The sequence below is a fragment of the Polypterus senegalus genome, chromosome 16 (assembly GCF_016835505.1).
Source record: "Polypterus senegalus isolate Bchr_013 chromosome 16, ASM1683550v1, whole genome shotgun sequence".
In the NCBI taxonomy this organism is placed as follows: domain Eukaryota; kingdom Metazoa; phylum Chordata; class Cladistia; order Polypteriformes; family Polypteridae; genus Polypterus; species Polypterus senegalus.
The window spans coordinates 3,895,026-3,916,162 of record NC_053169.1 but is presented as its reverse complement, the minus strand read 5'-3'; the positions used below and the strand labels follow the sequence as shown (position 1 = coordinate 3,916,162).

At 52.9% G+C, this 21,137-nt stretch overlaps 1 protein-coding gene across 1 annotated transcript in view; it reads right to left on the bottom strand.

Moving 5' to 3' along the window:
* Window positions 1-21,137, bottom strand: part of LOC120517025 (CUB and sushi domain-containing protein 1-like) — a 293,367-nt gene that overhangs the window by 47,973 nt on the left and 224,257 nt on the right. The window contains exons 32-43 of the mRNA XM_039739099.1: window positions 18,588-18,701; window positions 17,856-17,951; window positions 17,040-17,243; window positions 14,705-14,829; window positions 13,493-13,589; window positions 12,171-12,275; window positions 5,425-5,543; window positions 4,021-4,090; window positions 3,266-3,382; window positions 2,605-2,814; window positions 1,730-1,918; window positions 1,189-1,366 (exon numbers count right to left, since the gene is read on the bottom strand). Coding sequence (XP_039595033.1) covers window positions 1,189-1,366; window positions 1,730-1,918; window positions 2,605-2,814; window positions 3,266-3,382; window positions 4,021-4,090; window positions 5,425-5,543; window positions 12,171-12,275; window positions 13,493-13,589; window positions 14,705-14,829; window positions 17,040-17,243; window positions 17,856-17,951; window positions 18,588-18,701 — 1,624 coding nt within the window. The remainder of the gene's footprint in view (window positions 1-1,188; window positions 1,367-1,729; window positions 1,919-2,604; window positions 2,815-3,265; window positions 3,383-4,020; window positions 4,091-5,424; window positions 5,544-12,170; window positions 12,276-13,492; window positions 13,590-14,704; window positions 14,830-17,039; window positions 17,244-17,855; window positions 17,952-18,587; window positions 18,702-21,137) is intronic.

The window sequence follows — 21,137 nt, the reverse complement described above, 5'->3', positions numbered from 1 at the left end:
GCGCCATTTTGGCTTCTCGCGACTCCTTAATGACACGAAGGGTTTACAAGGCCATGGGGAGGCCGCCCGAGTTTACGGATGGCAGACCCTCTTTGTCAGACGTCCAGTAACTGCTCAGGTATCTTCTGATTGTCGGCTTGGCCTTTAGTAGGAGTCGCTATGGTCAAATTACCCGAGATGAGTGACTGCGAGCAAATCGTTATTTGGTTTGGCTCTGCGGCCCCTCGATCTCGACTTCTGTCTTTGACCCTCACCGGTTTTTGGGTCCTGACGGTCACTCGTTTGATGTGCCAGTGCAGACCACGTCCACCTCGGCTGCGTCCTCACCTTCCAGTGTCTCCCACAAGTCCAAGCAGGTGTCCTGCCATCAGGTGGTACGCATGGTAGACCACCGGGGCCAGTAGAGATGGCAGATTGTCACACCACAAGCAGCAATGACACCAAAGTCACAAAAGAAAATCGACACGAGAGCAGAGGGGTAAAAAAAATCGATTTGTGGCCACGCCCCCTAGAAACCAGCTGTCACATCCTAGCAACGGTGTAACAAAATGGCTGCACTGGCAGGGGCGTGGCGGAGTGCAGAGAGCAGGGTGACATTCACGGGGGCTTTTCGATTCTCTGGACTCCCCGACTGGTTTGACGTTCATTTTCTTTGTATTGAGATTCCCCCCCGTTGTGTTTTCTTTTTGCTCACATTTGATTTACTGCCATTTGGAAATATTTCACAAAGCCATTTGGTTTCTCTAGCAGGCAGCTCCAATTTGTGGTGTGGTTGCTAGGATGCGGGGCCCCGTTGCTAGGGGTGTGTCCCCAGGGGTCATGACCCATCACAGTGGAACACCAAGGTGTTCCCCTGACTTGTTTTTATGTGTTTGTTCATTTCGACTAATTGTTAACATAATTTAGGGGATTTGGGGGTGGTACGCCAGGAGGCGGGGCCATGCTGCTGGGAGGGTCTCAGCAGCAGGTCATTGGGTTTGTGTTGGCCTTGTGGGCAGTTTTGCTTTTGCTGATTCAGGGGTCTCTTTATGGGCCTGACTCATCCAGCCTCTCAGTTGGGGGGCTGGCCAGCTTTGAGCCCCCCACACCCCCCTCCCCGTTTCCATGTTGGAGTCCCTTGAATGTAACACCAGACTGTGATCTAAGATGGTGGGTGCCGGGGTCCAGGCGGGCAGAGTCAAGCCTTACCACACGGCGATGTAGTCGTTGACCGGCTCGGTCTGCAGCAGCGTGAAGTTGATGTAAACCCCGTGCCCGTGGGGTACGCTGATCTGCCAGGTGCAGTCCTTGGAGTTGGGGTACTCGTTAGGAAATCCCGGTGAGTAGATGGTGCCATTGCGGGCAGAGATGTTAAATCCACAGGGCGCTGAGGAGAGAGGAGGAAGAGGAGGAGAGGGAGATGAGAGACGGAGTGAGGAGAGACCCCCCCCCCATGCCAGGAGTTGCACAAAGAGGGTGCACAGACACTGGAAAACAAAGGCGGGCACTGGGTGGCTAAATGGGCATTCTGGACGAGGACCGGGTCACAGAACCACAGAAGGGGCAACTCAGGTCTATCTGTTTATTATATAGCGCCTTTCACAGCCCCCCATAAACCTGCCTGGCCGTCTGTTATATAGCGCCTTTCACATCTCTCTTCCTGTCTGTTATGCAGTGTCTTTCACATTGACCTTTTCGTTATATAGCGCCTTTCACACCTGTCAGTGCACCTCTCTCTGCCCACACTCACCTTCACATTTGGGCACAGGGTGACTCCACTTGCGGTTGACGCCGTGTTGGCACGTGAGGACCGGGTGCCCGAGCAGCACATACCCCGGGTAGCACTCAAATGAGACGGACTGGCCCACGTTGAAGTCCGAGTTGACGACATAACCGTTGGGGAAGGGATTGGGGTCCGGGCAGTTCTGTAGCTCATAGGCTGAGGATAAAAGACAAAGAATGAGCATCACGTGAGAAGGCCACCCGTCGGTCTGCACCCCCTTGGCTGTTTAATATCGCGGACCTCAAGCTCTGGGGGGCTCAGCAACATCCACATGATAATAAGGGAGTGAGACACTCGATGAAAACGAAAAACTTGAGCAGCCTCCGCGGGGCCCTGCTGCCCCCCGACCACCGCCAGGTCAGAGCCCCACAGCTTCTCACTTCAGAGCAGTAAAATCAAATGAATGTTTCTGACTGGTGGTCCGCCATTTCACTCGTATTGCTGAGGTAGGAAAAGCCTGACACCCCTGAAAAGGTGAAGAGCTGCTGCTTTACGAGACCCCACAAAGTGGAGATGATTGACGACCACAGGGGGCCGCCCTGACCTGCAAGGTCACCCTGGTGGTCTGTCGCTTGTTTGCAAATGGCAGGAAGACCCTCAGTCGATCACCACGCCTCACCATGGCTGATCCACCTGATTGCAGGGCCATCCCAAGGTGCGCTCCAGCAGATGGGTTTCTCAAGGCCACAGTGCGGACAATTCCGAGACCCCCAGCCATCGCCCCTCCATGCTGGTGAAAGGTCACAACTCCCAAACATCACTTTCAAGGCCATGAGGTCCCCTGCTTTGGTGACATCAGGTGGGACACGGACGGGCGAGTGAGTCGGGGGGTCCTGACTTACCTTGATAGATCAGCTTGAACCCCTGTCTGTTCTCCGAGTGGTCGCTGTAAATGTGGATCACCGTTTCGTGGGTTGTGCTCAGTAAGGAGGGGGGCAGGTCGGAGCCACTGAACTGACCAATCACAGAGCTGCTGGGGTGTGGCCCATTGCGGATTTCCAGGAAGTCGTGGTTGGCTTCAGAGGAGAAGTTCAGGAACTGAATGTGAGCACCTGAGGAGAAGAGAGAGGCGCATTACTTCAGTGTGTGTGTGTGTGTGTGTGTGTGTGTGTGTCTGGGGGGACCACCCAAAGGTGTTTAACGCGTCTAATGCTTGAGTCAAGGGACACACTCGTGAGCCTGCAGCCATCTTGAATCTCCAATGGAGAGGGGTCATGTGACCAAGGTTACAATTTCAAGAGAAACCCGACAGTGAAGTCCATTTGGTGACATCTTTGTTCATTTTGAAGTTGCTTTAGGTGGTCTGTCATTTTTGAAGTTTGTAGAGAAAACAGGGATGTGCCCCCCAGCCATAGGTGGGCTCTGAGCAGCTCCATTGTGACGACATATCAACCTGCGGCAGCTCCACCCGGCGTTCATATAGCGCCTTGCAGTCATCTGCAGCACGTTGGCTGTGAACTTTCACCCCCCGCCACCCCCACCCCCATGTAGGCCCAGGCCTACCGTATCCTATGGGCAGCAGGATCCTCCACGTGCAGTCCAGGTTGCTGGGGTAATTCCCGGGAAATCCAGGGCTGAGGATGACTCCGCTGACGCTCACCAGGGTGCCACCGCACTTCGCTGCAAGAGAAAACAAAATCGGGGAGCGAATGTGAAATCATCAGTAGCCGAGGAGACCACCGGTTCAAAGCGCAGCATGCAAAAGCGAATGTGCGACTGGCGAGACGTCACAAGTGGGCACCGATGACACACAGCGGCCACTCGGCGTCCACGTGACTTCATCCTGTCTGACCTGAGTGGTGACAGCCGCTCTGGAAGGCCCTGACTTTGATTATCAGTTTATTTTTTGTTTTGCTCCTGCATGTGGCGCCTAGGGAGGCAGGACCACCTGATTGGGTGCCGGGGGTCCTGCCTCGTATTTAGGGCCACTTGTGTCCCTTCTCTTGTCTACTTATCCCATTTGTTTTCCTGATGAATGCTTTGTTATTTGTACCCTACTTGTCGCACCTAGGGGGCGGGGCCTCCACCGGACCCTGCATGAGACCCCTGATGTGCAGACCTGTGAGCTTCTGGGGAGGCCACCGAGCTCAGAATCGTAAAGGTGTCTTCTTTTGGGTGTGCTGCTGATGCCGCGGCCTGTCACTTGTCTCTCGTGTCAAAGTGACGACAAAATATAACTGAGGTCTACCTACGCTGAGCGGGCGCAAACACAAGCAGGCAAAACCCAGCGAAGCGGACCACCGGCCGAGTTGTCCTACCGATGCAGAGAGGAGGGGGGTAATTCCAACGGCGAACCGTTCCAGGCATACAGGAGATGTGGGAGTGGCCCTGGAAAAGAGGAGGAGTTACAATAAGTGGCGGGACCCACACGAGAGAAGTTCAAAGTCCCACCCATCTGTCTGTCTGCCCGTGGCACTTGGACAGGTGATGGGCTGCCACCCGCCACCAGGGCTTGTGCCATGAGGACATCGGTCCCCAGGGTCTCTGTTAGTGCCATCCTGCTGTCTCCCATAAACGCCAGCTCACAAGGTCTTGGCATGTGAAGAAGGCAATCCTGTCAGCAGACCAGCAGGCAGCCATGTCAGGGTCCCAAGTGTCGGAGCCCCCCTTTACATTTATCGCTACTGGGTGCCACCTTCAGATCTTTCGTTAATTCACAAGCCATGAAAACTGAAGCAGGGGGGCCCCCCGTTTAATTAACGATGTGCCCCCTTTTTCTTGTCTTCACGTCGTTTTGCTTTTCTTTAGCTTGTTTTGTTCTGTTCTTCTGGTCACGTGACCAATATGCTCAGCATAGGGGGCGGGGCCACCTGACACTGCAGCTGTAAAGAGCAGTCCATGATTGGCTCCTTCGTTGCCGTAGTTACCACTTGTGCCGTGCCGCTCGCTCCCCCGTCGCTGCTCCTAAGGTTCAGGATTTGCTTTGGCTTTGGTGTTTGTAATAAACCTGGAAATGTAAATCAGCGTGTCACGTGGGCCAGAGGTTTGCTGGTTTCCTCTCTCTTGTCGCTGAGCTTCGGCAGGACTCCTGAGTTTGTGGCACTGCATTTCTTGACTTTCTGGAGCCGGGCAGTGCCACCTCCTGTGTCATCCACACAGACGTCAGCTGGCATCAGAGGTAAGATGGGTCAAAAATGAACAAACAAGAATTTAATGGAGGCGACCAGGAGAAAAACAAGAAAACAAAAAAAACATGGAAATGAAGTCCATCTGCCAGAAATCAAAGTGAGGGACGAAACTCGGGGGTCAGAAGCACCAAAGTGACACAAATCACAGTCTCTTTAGAGGTCCCCAAACCTGGATGACAGCTGAGACCACAGGACCCCCAGTAAGCAGGATCATGAAAATGGCAGTGCATAGAAAAACCAAAATGGCGTCCAGAGAAGGTCCACTTGGTGACTGACCCTCATAAAGCTCCTCAGACCCCAGATGGCAGACATGACGGTCTCTGCTTGTCTTGGCGATGTCGTGTGGTGATGACCCCTCAAGAGCAGCACAATGCAGCAGAGCGCCGGCCCACCTGCTCCGCTCCGTGGATGACCTGGTGAAGCCCACTGGGCCCGCCACTCGTCCCTCACCAGTTTTGATGTTCCAAGCCCGAGGAGGCCTTAATGGACTAAGTGGTCTCCCCTCATTTCTCGGACTCCCATGAGGCGTCTCACCTGTAAGACGTATCCCGGCTCGCAGCCGAAGGACACCACGTCGTTCACCATGTAGCGGTCGCCGGACTTGACCCCGTTGCTGGGCACCAAAGGCTCAGGACAGGTGGTGAGCCCCACAGCTAGACAACAAGAAGACACAGGAGGTTAGTGTGGCCAGCAGGGGGCGCTCTTAGCCACCCCACTCCAGAGTGATCCCAACAGAGGAACCTTTTAGGGTGCCCCCACCCCCACCCCCACACACACACTTGAGCCCCTCAGAGCTGTTTGGTGAGTCCTGAGGAGCTGAGGACCCAAGGTGTCTCATGACAGGGGCACAGCAAGATGACTCCATCAAGTGGCCCAATCGTCCCAGATGTGGGGGCACAGCAGGCCTACTCCGGCGGGTTCTGCTGAGGTTTGGACCACATTGTGGTTTGGTGCCCCGGGGCTCTCAGTGCCCCTCATTCTGGCTGTGCTGAAGCCCCAAAGGAGAAAGCGACGCTCCACCTGGAGACCCCCACCCTGTGAGGAGGCGTCCATCTTGAGTTGAGCACAAGCACGAGGTGAATGGCTGAGGGTGCCAGACTGTGAGGGTCCACCAGTGCAACCAATTGGGCCATTCAGTAGGAGTCGCATGCAGGGGACACCAGGGGGCTGCTGCCACCACCACTGTGTATGTCACCGACGTGCTTATGTGACCACACTGGGAGGACCTGTGACTGAGATGATCTGCTTATGTCGCCAAAGACCCCCGGTGGAAAGGAGCCGGACCCCACATCTCTGCACTTTCGTGTCCCCAAAGCTAACCCCTTATTATATATAGCGCCTCCTCCTTCCTGATGTGCGGTGGCTTTCATAGTTCGGCTCCTAGACTTTCGTGTCCTTCGTTTACGTGTCACTGTGCCGAGGGTCTTCACACATTATGGCCAATGTCACATCTCTGTCCCCAGACGTCCATCCTATATAGCGCCTTCCTCTCTACTCCCTCAGTTCTCTGTATCCACACCTTCACACGGTACAGCAGCCCTCTCTGCTATGGGGGGCTCACACGTCATGTTATATAGCGCCTTTCCCCCTCGGTGACGTGATACCTTCAGGTTTCAGTGCATACAGTCAAGTTTCCTCTTTATAGCGCCTTTCTGCCCGCCCGCACTCTTACTCCTCTTTATAGCGCCTTCACATGACCCCCCCTCCATTTTGCGCTCTCTACCCCCCCACAACCCACCTCATTAGCACGCAGCCCGAGTCGCCACTTTCAGGATGAACTCGGCGTCGACACGACAGGCCTCTTCATCTCGTGAGCTCCACAAGACTCCTTCATCGCCCGGAGCTTTTCGGCTTACTGTCACAGTTGTGGATTTATAGATTTTTAAAAGACTGGACGTCCGTTTGATGGCCGACCGCCTTCAGCTCCTGCCGCGCGGCACAGGGGAGCACAAAAGAGGCCGACGTCTGACATAAATATGCATGATCGCCGGTCAAAGGGGCTTCAGAAGCTCAACAGTAAGTGAAGGTTTAATACGAGGAGCCGTCACCGCCATCGTGTCACACGTCCACCAGTGGGGGGCGCCCCACTCAGCTGCTCCGCTAGGGGGCCCCGAGGGTCCAAGTGGCCTCGACTCACTCAAGCAGCTTCTTGTGTTGGTCTTTGATTTGGACATCAAAGTGCAGGGCTGCTGGGGTGAAGACGTGGGGGCTCACGGGGACCACCAGAGTGCTGCCCCATGAAAACAGACGCTAAGAGAGACCTTCTGTGGAGGGTCTAAAGGCTGAGGAGGGTCTTATCGGTCACCACCAGGTCATGTAAGGAGATGCACCCGAGACTCGTTCAGGGACGCCAAGCCCCTCAGTGAGACCCCAAGGCTACGAGATGTCATGTGGTGCAGTGGGCTGAAGGGAGGCTCAGCCAGTCAGCTTTAAATAAAGGAAACGACGGCCCCTCGTGGGTCAGCGGCAGGCGTGGGTTTAGACGAGGGGATCGTGTGCCCCGATGTGCTGGAACATCCGAGCAGACGGCGTAAGAGTCGGGCTGATCGGCGAGTCTGCTGTGAACTTCGCCCGTTCACAAAGGCCTGAGGTCCCAGTCCGGGTCGGGGGTCCGGCTGAGTTTGCACCTCATGTGGAATTTAAAGGATGAGAAACGTGCAGCGTGTTCATCTGAGGGGTCCGCCAGCTGAGTGTAATGAGACCTTTATGAGTCTTCACTGCCACCTTGAGCCTGTTGTGCTCCTTGTGTGTCACACGGATCAGGCAGGGACAGGGGCAGGGACAGGGAGAGCCCCCCGATTATAGAGCACTGATCCCTTCTGTCACAGCCGCGTGGGTCGAAGTGATGGCAGCTCAGCAGACGCTGACTCAGATGAAGGATTCGGAGTAGAAGGTCACCTCAGGGAGGCACAGCAGTTAGCCCGGCTGCCTCACAGCGCAGGTCACTTTTTGGCCACAATAATCACTCTAGCAGAGCTGCGAAGACCACTTCAGAGGCCATCCCGCCATTATAAACCCCATTGATTCACTGAGTTCACAGAGAGTCCTAAACATTTCCGTGTTTTCGCTGAACTCAAGTTGGAACAAAGTCGGCGAGCGTCCCTCAGCACCATGAAGGAGACGCCTGTGAGATTACTGATGTGTGCTTTGAAAAGACAGTAAAAACAGAAGGTCAAGACTCAGCAACACAAATGGAAAGTGACGAGGAACACAATGAGGTGGTGTTAGAAGTAGTGGCCACCAGGGGTCAGTGCTGGGCCACTGTGCTTTTTAATGTCCATTAGAAATTTAAAAAATATATAAAAACAAGTTGGACAAGACCAATGATGGATGGCAGATAATGTGAGATCACCTGAGTCATCTCAGAAGGACCCGGACAGAAATGCAGGATTGTGGATGATGGAGTTGAATGTAAGTAAATGTAAGGCAGGTCTGAACATCTAAGGTGTGCTCCTTATGTGAGGGACCAGGGAGTCACAGTGGACTCATCACTGTCTACATCCAGATCGTCGACAGAAGCCTTTAAAAGGCGCCCTCAGAGGATGTCATACTTCAGCTGTAGAAGACACTCATGGGGTTTCTTCTGGAGTATTGGGTGTCGTTTTGGCTTCCATTTCACAAAAATGACAGAGCAGAGCAAGAGCAAGTAATGAAGGAACTGCAGGGCAGAATGACTGGGCTGATTGAGGACCATGGACAGCAGCTGAGGAGCGATGGCTGAAAGGGTTTAAGGAAATAGAAATTAAAAGGAGTCTTTGTAATTATGTAAGGAACCAGTACGGTCGATCCAGGGTGGCCGCTATGGTGAAGGTTATACCTCAGCTGTATAACACACTAGTGAGTTGTCACCTGGAGGGCTGCGTGCAGTTTGGGCTCCCATATCACAAAAAAGAAAGAAGAGAGACAAGCGGCTGGGCCAATTCAGCACCATGGAGAGCTGCTGAGCCGCAGACACTGAAAGGACTGAGCCTTTCATTTTGGAAATTAAGGGAAGACGCGGACGAGGTGATCCAAATGATGAGAGCACCCAGTTCAGCGGGCCTTGGCTGAAACATTTTAACACTAATGGAGCTTGTGCTTAAGCTGCCGTAGGTAACCCACTAGCCAGGCCTCGCCTGCAGCGCTGTGTGTGTGTTTGTGCCTCCCTGTTACAAAACAGACAGAGCAGCAGGCTGAGATCAGCACCATGGACAGCGACAGGCGAGCAACTGGGCCGATTCAGCACCGTGGACAGCGACAGACAGGCCGCCATGGAGCGCGAGTGACGAGGGGAGGCTGAAGGTGCTGATGGAGCAGAAGAGGCGACCTGAGCGAAGTGTGGAGTCAAAGGCACTGGTGACGTCCTTCCCAGACACACACACATTTGTCAAAGACACACAGACATGGGAGACTTGGTCTTCATACAAAGAGGGCACAGACATTTGGCATGAATGAGCAGGTAGAGGGGTAGACTGGGGGACTGTGGGGACCTTTAGAGCTCAGCTTGATGTCATTTTGGAGACATGAGGTGAACTGGTGGGCTGGGGGTCTTTAATTTGGGTTGGACTTTCATAAGAGAGAAGAAGTGGGAGGTGAAGGCCCAGAGTGTCACATTGATTTAAACAACAGGAAATCTCAATGGGGGAAAATTCAGAAATGAATGTTCTGATAACGGCCAAAATAAATAAACAAGCAAACAACTTAATTATTTAATTATTTGATTGATTAATTAATTAACTAACTAACAAACTAATGAATGAATGAATGAATTAAACAAGAAGCAGTCCCATTTGCATTTGTAGTAAAACGAATTTGGGCCCTCAGAAGAAATTCAACTGTCACCACCAACGTCCGAGTGACAAAGCGAGTGACAAACGAGCTTCTGGAGACGCAAACATCTGCGGAGTCCCTGACTGAAGAGTGAAGTCCTTTCGTGTCTACGGAGCTTGCTGGCCGCGTCCATTCATCATGCCAGTCAAACGGGCATTGAAGGACACGCTGGGGAGAAGGACGGCGGCTGCTTTTGTGGAGCCCAGCTGAAGGAGACCACCTGCCCCGCTTTTCTTTTCTTCCTTCGCTCGTCTCAAGGGTCCGCTGGGGTCCCGAGGATGATCTCGAAGTGCCCGCTTCACCTCGCTCTTGATTTTGCGAGTTATTCATTTATTTGTTTCTGATCATCGGGACGAATTTTTGAGAAACAGGAGAAGAGACGTAAACAAAGAGTCAAGGGTGGGAGATGAGATGTGAGCCAAGCTGAGAAACGAGAAGACAATGAGAAGAGAAGAGAAAGAGAAGAGAAAGAGAAGAGAAAGACAAAGAGAAAGACAAGAGAGAAGAAGAGAAGAGAGGAGAAGAGAGGAGAGGAGAAGATAAAGAGAAGAGAAGAGAAGAGAAAGAGAAAGACAAGAGAGGAGAAGAGAAGAGAGGAGAAGAGAAGCCCCCTTCACTCGGCCAACTCGGACGGCGCAGCGCTCTGAGGACTGAACCTTGAACCCGTGATGTGACCTCTGTGACTCCGCCCCTAACAACAGCCAGACCAAGATGGCGACTCCCGTTGTAAACCCAACGCTGTCAAAGTAAACCTTCTTAAGTAGAACAGCACAGCAAATCCAACTTCTGATTCAAGAATCCAAATTGTGGGCAAAAAAAAAACAAGAAAGCAAAGAATTGAAAAGAAATAAACGGGTGTCATGTCCGCAGGTCGCTTAGCAACCGTAAACATTAAGGCTGCTGGGTCTCCAGGCAAGAAAATGAACAGAATGAGAAGAAGAGAAAAAAGAGTCAAAGAGCCAAGAAGCACCGAAGACGGCGAATCGCACAACACGCCAAAGCCGAAACACGGGGACGGACTTCTGGGTGATCATCAGAGCCTCGGCTTGGGGGGGTTTAGAGGCCGAGGAGACCACCGGTCACTTGTCTCTCCTAACGGATGTTAACACCCCACGCCATCCTGATGTCGCCCCCGCCGTATCGCTCAGCTGAGAAGGCTCAGGAGTCGGAGGTCCGTCATCTCCTGGTGGCTTTGCTGTTTAGGGTTTCGTTTTTGGGGATTTGTTTGCTGTGCTCCGCCTTTTGAGGGTCTCTGCTCACCCTGTTGAACTTGTCTTTGTACTTTTCTGGTTATTAGAAAGAATCGTTCATCTCTAAAGGTTCTTCATCCATCCATTTGATACACGCCAGGGGTTTACGGTCCCCCGTGTTTTTGTATATTTCTTGTTGTTTCTTGCCAGCTGCCACATGTGTGCCCACTTTATTTGAAGCTTTGGGGGAGCCTGGCTGAGTTCAGGTCAGCATCTGCTGGGCAGCCCATGAGGGCTTCTCTCCCAAACCCACCCGTTTCGGCCCACCTCACCCTCATGCTGCCTTTGTGGAAACTCCAATTCATAACAAGATGGAGGAGTTTGATGTGATTAGGGGTCCGAACAAAGCAAACTGGCACCACGGCCCCCAAAAAAGCGGGCAGCCTGCCCAGGTGGACTCGAAACTGCTAACTGCAGGGGTCCGGCCTAGCAGACCCCAAACAAGGTGAGCTGGCAAAACAACAAGAAAAGTCCCGCCATGCAGCAAAGGCCCACCCGACGAAGGACGACCCTAAACCTTCAGGGCAAACAAAGAACCTTTAAAAATAAAAAGAGCGAAACGTTCAGAGAGTCAAAAAGTCAAAATCCACAAACCTGAAGAGACTCTGAGCCGGGGGCGGGGCCAGGGGTGGTGATGTCAGCGTGCCCCGCCTCCAGGGGCTCCACCCACGCAACAGTTAAAGGCACCAATGAGGGATGAAAGGAACAGAAAGAACAACAAAGTGACACGTGACCTCAGCAGCATGTGACACAATGCTGAGACGACGAGGCCAGCGTCACCTCAAAAGTCACCTCCATACACCCACATCAAACGAGTGTCACCAGATGGCATCAGGTCAGCTTCTGTGCCACTAGGGCTGCATTTGATACCAACCTCTCTACTTGGAGCTTCTGAATTTTAGACTTGTGGATGGGCACTGCAACGTGGGCATCCTGCTGTTCTCCATTTGGCCACTAGCTGATCGCTCTGTAACTTGGCATGACTTTGTGATCTCCACACCATCATGCCCACCACCAGATGCCCACCACCATGCCACATTCACTAGTTCTTAAAAGTGTCCATCTGAACTCTGATGAGTGCCCAGTCTACATGTGTGGTGCCACTTACATAAGTAGGGCTCACAGTGGGCACTGAAATGAAGATGCCTCGTCACCTGAGAGTTGGCAGCGATGCCGTTTGGTGGCCCACCCCACCCGCTGGCACACTGATGCCTTACTCACTCTTGTACTCGAGGTGGAAGCCGGCGGCCGACACGCTGATGTCCGAGTGGAAGTGAAGGCACAGCTGATTGGAGGTGCTGTTCAGCAGGGCGGGCGCCGTCGTCCCTGAAAGACAAGTCGGAAGTCATGAGGGCGGGCATTGAGGTCAGAGTGGCACCCACACAGATACAGAAAGAGACGAATGGTGCCAAATAGAGACGCTGCCATTGGCAAGGGGGGGACACTGGCACACAGTGACTGCAGCCAGCGCCAACAGTCAACGGGCACAAGGCAGGATTGACACCTGGACAGGAGACGGACCTGAACATGGAGAGAACATGCAGGGAGCACCTGGCACTTGGACCCCCAGTCTCCTTGTTGTAAGGCAGCAGCTCTGCCAGTGGGTCACCCAGGATACTCACTTCCTGAGGCACTGTGGCTGTGCCCGTATGGTGTGCCCACATCCAGACTGCTCTGACTCCTCCATTAATGCCAGGGTTGATTGTGCCCACCTGCTTTGATTCCACTTTGCCAGCTCCTTCTGGACAGATGGGGGCAGTGTGTCAGACCCCATGGAGACCCCGTGGCTCATGAGTGGTCCCTCCATGGCACTGCCAGCCTTTTCTGTGGGCACTCAAACAAATCACCGATGATCTCTCAAAGTCTTAGGAGTTTCACAGACAACTTGACTTTGAGGTGGGCTACGAACTCAGGTGGCACAGACGGGCTTATGAAAAGAAGCCCCTAAATGATGGCAGACGCTGCCCTTGGTAGCTAATAGTCCTGTCTGAAAGTCAGCGGGGTGGCAGCAGCTGCCAACAAATAGTCAACACTGCAGGCACGAGTGGCTCAGTGTGACATTAGGGGACACACAGCGCTTGACATGGGCTCAACTGCCAGCCTTCTTTGTCCAGTTCTCCCCGTGTTCTCCTGGTTTTATTGCCCTTTTCTAAGGAATCCTGACATAAAGCTAAAAGGCAAAGGGCCTAATGGGGGGCACTTCGTGACAAGTAGGTCAGTGGGCACAAACAGCTGTGCCCCGTACTAAACCTAGAGGGTACAATGCTGTGTTAATGATGGCACATAAAACGGATGGCACATGGCAATGAAAAGGCAATGCCAGCTTGACCCGCACCATCGAGCCTACAGCCGATGCCAAGCTAGTGGGCAAGTGAGTGGACCTCCTAATGCAAGTGAGCAGTGAACTCCAGCCAACCTCAGCCTGCTCAGGCAGAAGGACGGACGTTCATCAAATGCCAGCCATCCGCACTCGTGAAAGAAACGAGAGTCAGACGTGGCGATCAAGAAAGAAAGAAGGAAGGGGGGCAAAAACGGGGGCCTACCCGAGAAGCTGCCAAGCTTGGGCGCTGTCAAGTCTCCGCCGTCATAAATCTCCAAGGAATCCCAGTTGTGTTCAGTGGCAAAGCTAATAACCTGGATCTGGGAAAAACGGGAAAAGCACGGATGAGAAAGAAAGAAAGAAAGAAAGAAAGAAAGAAAGAAAGAAAGAAAGAAAGAAAGAAAGATGGCACTGCATGGCGGACCACTGAGGATCAGCAGCCCCCAAACCTGGAAACAGCCTGAAAAACAAATAAGCCTTTACACAGCTGCCTGTCAATAATATAGCGCCTTTGACTTTGGCTCACCTATAATGTAGCGCCTTTCACATCCACTGTACTTATTAGATGGCGTACTTCACATTCCTGTCTCCTCCCCCTATGTCTGCTATATAGCGCCTTTCACATCCCTCTTGATGTCTATGACTGATCATATAGCGCCTTTCACATCCCTCTTGATGTCTATGACGGCTATATAGCGCCTTTCTATCTATTTATGATATTTCACTCAGCCCTTTTGTCTGTCCATTGTACTGTGCCTTTCACATTGTCTGTCTGTCTGTCTGTCTGTGCACCACGTGGCACCTTTCACCTCCGTCTGCCTACCTGTCTATTGTTAATATAGTGCCTTTCGTACCTCTCTATTTATAATCTCCCTATCTGTGTTCTTAGCCCTATTGATCTGTTATATAGCGCCTTTCCTGTCCGTCAGTTCATTTATTAAATGGTGTTTTTATTTTCTGTGTTTATAATTCAGTGCTTATTTATCTATGGACTGTATAGCGCCTTTCATGGCTGTCCTCTAGTGCCCTCCCTATGTCTGTTATATGGCGCCTTTTCCTGATGTCGGGCAGCACGCTCTGCCAAGGGGTGTTATATGGCGCCTTTTCTACTCGCAGGTCAGTTTGGCCGTCTCTCTTCCTGCTCATTTCAGGCCTTGTCACCGCATGTCAAGATGTCCCTTTTATTTGTCATCAGGCTGACCTCATGTCCACGTGCCCTTATCCGTCTGCCCCTCCCCCTTTGCCATATTATCCCATCATTCCCAGTATTTTCTTTCCCATCCTGTCCTGCTCTACTCCCTGGTATCCCCTGTGCCCCCCAGATTCACTGTTTGCTGTGTCTGGCCCCCCAGCATACCCAGGACTGGCATTACCACTTAGCCATGATCTTTGCCAGTGTTGACTCCTTCTGCCCACTGCACCCCCATGCCCTTACCTGGATGCCCGCTCCCTCATTTACAGTGATCTTCCACATGCAGTTCAAGCTGTTCCCGTAGGGCTCAGGGTACCCTGGGGACAAGATGGTGCCCCTCCTCTCCGTGAGGTTCCCACTGCAGGGCACTGCAAGTCAACAAAGGAGAGAGGAGATGCGAGTGACATTGGTGGCTTTGTTCCTTCATTTTGGTTTTATTTAAAAACTCAGAAGACAAACCAACAACTGAATCAGGGGCTGGTAGAGACGTAAGGGGGTGCCAGCTTAAGAACCAACAGGGTGGCAGAACAACAGGAGCTCCAGCCCTTTGTTCAGCCAGGTGTTAGCTCTGCTGGTCACATGGAAGGTGACAGGTGGCATGGCAGCTGCCACTCTGTAACCAGTAGGGGGCCACACTGCCCATTTTAAAGGGCAGCCCCCTGTGCATCACACCCAGTCGTACGTCCCCTCTAAGGACAGGGCGCCTCACTGAGTGCTATGAGAAGAGCCACAGGGGCACAGGGCAGACGGGCGCTCAGCCACCCAGAGCTCACCACTGAGCCACCAGACCCCGCCACAGGCACCAACCCAAACTGCGCACTTACCAGTCACATTGGCAGTTAGGTGGCACATAAAACAAGTGGGGTGGCACATCAGAGGTGTGTCATTCAAATGTCTGATTTGAAGGGCACACCAAGGGAGGATATGGGGGCTGCACACCGCCACCCACCTATCAGATCAGCAGGAAATGAGCAAGAAGGGGGCCTCATGGCCACGCCCACTCGATCTCTAAACCCCACCCCATCCTACTAGACAGGAAGAGAGTGTCTTTGAAGGAAGTGACATCAGTGTTGCCTGCCTGTGCCATTTAGAAGGTCCACATGTGGTACCCCAATTCTTTCAGAAATATTTTAATAAGGGGTCACCATTGAGGGTCCTGAGAGAAAATGGCAGCAAACCCAAACCTAGCAAAGTGCTCTGCTGAATGGCGCTCAATAAGGCTGCGGCCTACACGACTAATGACCACGCCCAAACCACGCCCCTGACTCCACCCCTCCACAAATGGCCGCCCTTCAAGGAAGACAGCTCAGTGCTGCCCAACCATTGGCTCTTCACTTGGGTCACCTGACCAACTCTGAACGCAGATAATATGGAGAAGATGCCACCGTCAAGTCCTCAGTAAACCCTTGTGACACTGCGGGGGCACAAATGAATAAACTGAGTTGCCATAGAGGCTCACAAGGGAAAGGTGGCACAGAAAAGAGTTGGTGTATAGCGCCTTTCAGTGAGTGTTGGCACACAGTGACCACACAGCTGAGACGCCATCCTCGATATGACTGTTGGCCACGCCCCTATGCTCCACCTCTGTCCCCACCCCGTCACAACAAGAGCACACTTGTGTCACCTAGAAGCTCATCGGCCACTCGGTGACCAGTGGGTGGCTCTCTGTCGGTGTCCCTCCGTATGTCTTCATGGCTGTACGTTTGGTTGAGGACAGCAGGGACGACTGGCACCCGTGTGAGGCGCACCAGCTGGCACCCACACACAAAACGAAGTGCAGAAAGCAGGAAGGCCCAGACGGTGAGCTCTGTGGAGGCCAGCAGCTCCATTGGCTACAAGTGGCCTGTCCGTGAACCCAGGGGGCCCACACTGTCACTCAGAGCCACTGCACACGACCAGCGGGTGGCACACGTTGAGAGCAGGACATCTGGGACTCCACACTGCCCCCTACTGCCTGGGCACCTCCGGTCCTACTAACAGGAGCCCCAGTGCCTGGGCAGCCTTTGGATGCCCCATGTTGGCTATTCATGGCTCTGCCAGCAGGCTCACCCTCGCCTACCTTGAAATACCCGCGGCATGGACGCGAGGATATTTGGAGCACGTCGGGTCGCTTCTAATCCCACAATAATGGAGTAATTAGCGGAAAGAGCTTCGCGGACAGAAAGCAAATGCAGCTGGCATAGCTGGCAAAGGCGCTCGCAGGAAAGCGAATCCGGTGGCTGATTATTTCAACGTGTAATTATTGTAATAAAGTTTAACTGGACATGAATTGAGCCTTAACGAGATTAACAACGGCGGGCAGCAAATCGTGAACCGACCCAAATCAGTCGGGGGGACGGGGAGAACGAGCAGCTCGCCATTCATTAGGGGGTCACCGCCACCACCTCACCTGAGACTGCTGTGGGCAAGCAAGGGGCTGAACGGGTGTCTGTGATGCCACCCAGCAAACCAGTGTGTGTGCAGGGCAGAGGGTGTCCTACCCACAATCCTCTGAGGGCAGAGGAGGGCAAGTGTGACCACCTGGCATGAGGGCCACCCGCACCCACGCCCGCAGCTTTCGACCGACAGGCATACTCACCCACACAAGATGGCATGGAGTCGTTCCACTGGGCCAGCGCATTGGGGACAGCGTGACACCTGATGGCCCGCGAGCCTTGCAGCAGGTAGCCGGGACTGCATTCGAAGCGCACCACCGAGCCCGCCGAGAACTCGGAGCCGATTCGCCGGCCGTACCGGGGCTCGGGCACCGAGCTGCACTGCGTGTCACTGGTCCGGGGGACGGCTGTGAAGACAAGAAGGAAGTGAACATTAACAAGGGCTTTGGTCTTGTACAGTAAAGTGCCATCATTAAGGCCACTGGCACTGCCAAGGTAAACAACATGGCACCATTAATGTAGCAACCAGTGAAGCAGTCAAGCGCCGCCTGCTGCACAGAGCTGGTAACTGCAGCTTAAAGGGGGAAGAAGAGGAAAAAAAAGACACCAGCAAAGCTCTGGTGCCCCTCCAGAATGTGCCATCTGCTGTCCTAACAACAGGACCCCCAGTGCTGACATTCAAAGCTTCTACAGGCCTGGGAGAGTATTGGCACCCCCTGTTGGCTACTCATGGGGTGCACAAATGCCATCCAGACACACCAGTGGCCTCCTTTTATTAGCACAGGTTTGACCAATCAGAGGAGACCCGCCAGCCCACCGGACTCTCATGGGGTGAGCTGAGTTGTCCCACCACCTCGTGAAGGTCCTTATAAGATGCTGATGAGGTTTCTGCTGCGCCCGCTGTGTGACTTCCCAGACTGAATGACTGGTTACATGCACTTCCCTTGATTTCCACTAGGTGTCCTTCAACACACGACCCAGCATTCTGCGCGGGCTCCGAAGACCCCAAAAACACTCACCCTGGTAGACGAAGTGGAAGCCTCGCGCCGACGCGCCACTCTTGGCACTGAACCTGATCAGGATTTGGTTGGAGGTGGCTAAAGGCAGAGTCTCCCCTGCAAAAGAAACGGCAGTGAGACCACCTGTAGTCCGGATGTCAATGGACCACAGGGGTCACAGGTCAGGTCACCCAACACAGGCAATGACAAAGGAAATGAGGGGAACTCCAGGAGACTTGAAAACGAATCCGGTGGTCTCGTGGTCCAAACCTGCAGTCTGGAGATTATTAGAGTGTCATTGTCAGTGATGGATGGATGGAGGGAAGTGAAAGGCGCTATAAAGAAGATAAACAGATCACACAGTTGTGATGGGCAACATAATAGACCGATGTGAAAGGTGCTATAAAAGAGCTTAGATAGATAGATAGATAGATAGAGTGAAAGGCGCTATATGATAGATAGATAGATATGTGAAAGGCGCTATATGATAGATAGATAGATAGATAGATAGATAGATAGATAGATAGATAGATAGATAGAGTGAAAGGCGCTATATGATAGATAGATAGATAGATAGATAGATAGATAGATAGATAGATAGATAGATAGATAGATAGATAGATAGATAGATAAGGTGTTGACAAACCAGGCACCATCAGGGAAGCTTGCATGGATCAATCAATCAATCAATCAATCAATCAATCGACCAGCCAATCCGTTACTCAGGGACTCCTCTTCAAGATGGCGGCTCACCTGTGTGAGATCCCGCCAGTGAGCTGAGAAGCCTCGAGTTTTGATTCGCTCCATCAAACAGCTCCACGACGTCATTGAGCGCAGTCTGAAAATAGGCAAACTGTCCAAAGACCACTGCAAAGAGAAGATGAGTTGTGTTAATGTAGCCCCCCAGTGTCACAGCCTTCTTCTTCACACTCACATTGACCTTCACGGTGGTCAGCGGTGGCTGCTGGACTTGGTGTCCCCGTTCACGCAGGTTTAGCGTCAGTACATCAATCACGTGTTCTTTTCTTGGGTGGGTGCTTATGTATGTGGTTTAGTTGAATGATGGGGGGTCTTGGCCCACTTATGGCTTCTCCTGGGTTGTTTTTCGGTGCCCTTGTTGCCTCTCAATTGCCCAACATACCTGGCAGAGCAGCGTGGGGTCTCGCTCAGTGAGGATGTGAAGAGTGTGAACACCAGAAGCCCACCTTGGCTCAACATGCTTGAGTTTGTGGTGGGCACTGCAGGGTCGGGCTTTGCGGTTTACTTGACTTTCCATCCTTCCCCGTGTTGTATGTTCCTTTGGGTCTGTTTGAGTCCTTAGACATTCCAGTTTTCAAGGTCGGCTCTTTTCAGTTCCCGTGTTGCTCTCCACGACTTTCTAGACGGCTGATCAGATCTGACTGGACCTGCCATTTCTATGGGATGCGCTCCAAGACAATTGATATTGACGGCTAAACCTCCCCTGATTCCTTCTGATTACCCGCAGTTTCCTGTAAGGTTTTGCTTTGCAGTGACCATCACCAGCAGGAACGGCGGGCGTCGATGACTGGCACGAGTGTGTCCCTCATGTGCTGTGGCATATGGCGCATGGGCTCCAGAGAACTCGTAATGTTAAACCCGGGGGGCAGAAAAACCCCAAACGTCATCAACTGGTGGGACCCCTGATGCCCCAGTAAGCGAAGCCCAGCGTCTTCTCAGGTGACACGTCACAAATGTCATGTAACACTTGGGCACACGCGTTCAGTTGGCGTCGGTCTTAGAAAAGTTTATCAATGATAGAAAATGAGAGCGACTATGAATTGCTACCACTTCTTCTTTATTTCGTTTCACACACTAACTTAAATCTGAAGGCTTTGTTTGTTTGTCTGCTGTGTCCTTCATGTCCTTCATGTCCTTCATGTCCTTCGTGTCCTTCGTGTCCTTTGTGTCCTTCGTGTCCTTCATGTCCTTCGTGTCCTTTGTGTCCTTTGTGTCCTTTGTGTCCTTCGTGTCCTTTGTGTCCTTTGTGTCCTTCGTGTCCTTTTGTGTTTGTGATTTTAGGCCTTAGGCCTTTTTCGAGGGTGCGGGACGCAGGCCTCCATCTAACAGCTCAGGCCTTGTTGAGTTTGTCAAGCTGAAGCCACAGCAGGCACACCCACCCGAGGTCAGCTGTGGACCCCCTTCTACCACCCACCCAAAGGTGCATCACATGGACATGGGGGGCTGCCAACTGTGACAACAACTGCCAAGAAGAGCCGAGGTGGCGTAACGCGAAGAGCTAAAAATCGATCGGGCATCTCCTGTGATCCGCAACGGCGAAGACGTAAAGAGAAGTAAAGGATCAGGAGGGCTGAAGAGCAGATGTGTGTGTGTGAAATGGGAGGGTCAGGGGGGTCCGAAGACTAACGAGCAGAAACAGAGCGATTGTTGAAACCGACACAATTAGGGAGAGCTGCAAATCACAGACAGAAACAACGCGGCCGAGGAGCTTCACTTCACAGAAAGCCGAGTGACGACGCCATTGAAGTGCGGCAAGTAGCAAATAACGAAGACGAGCGCCAGCAGGGCGCCAGCCACCAGCTCAAGCGGCTTTGAAGATGCCACGTGTGAAGGGGCCGCCAGGTCGCGTGAGGACAGAAGATGCTGAGGAGGTGGAGAGAAAAGCCCAGTGGGCACGAGTGGCACGTGGGCAGGCAAGATGAGGCGTGGCACGGCGGTCACGTCAGGTGGAGTGTGCGTCATGCCAGCATCGTGCCAGCAGCACGCCAGCATCTCCAGGGCCACATGTGGTGAACAACTTTGTAGCTTTTTACCAGAGCATCACGAAAAAGGGAGGGCAGTTGCTAAGTAACGGCGCCCCAGGCCCCCTGCAGAGAAGCCCAGTGATGTCCACCAGGGGGCGCTCAGGTTTTTGCTCTGACCGGCGGGCTGCGGGTGGCCAACATTAGAAAGCTGCAGAGAATCACAGGAGTGAGGCTGGGACCACCGCCTTTACACGCCACGCTTGACAATTCCCGTTTTAGGGCCTTTCATCCGTCACACGCTTCAACTTATGTGACATCACCAGGGGAAGGCCTCGTTGTCACTGCTTGTGTCACCAGCATTTTTTTATCATTCCTTTATTCAAAGGCGCGTTTGCCCCTCCAGGACCCCCAAGCCATCGTTTCAGTTTGCTGTGCTACAACGTGGACCTCAGAAAACGTCTGTGCTGGGGGACCCCGGGGTCACAAAAAGTACAAATCAAAAGGGTCTCGGCGGTGCGGCGCCCCCTTCTGTTCTTCACTGCCGTGGTCTTCATTTCCTCTTCTTGGCTCCCTCAACTGA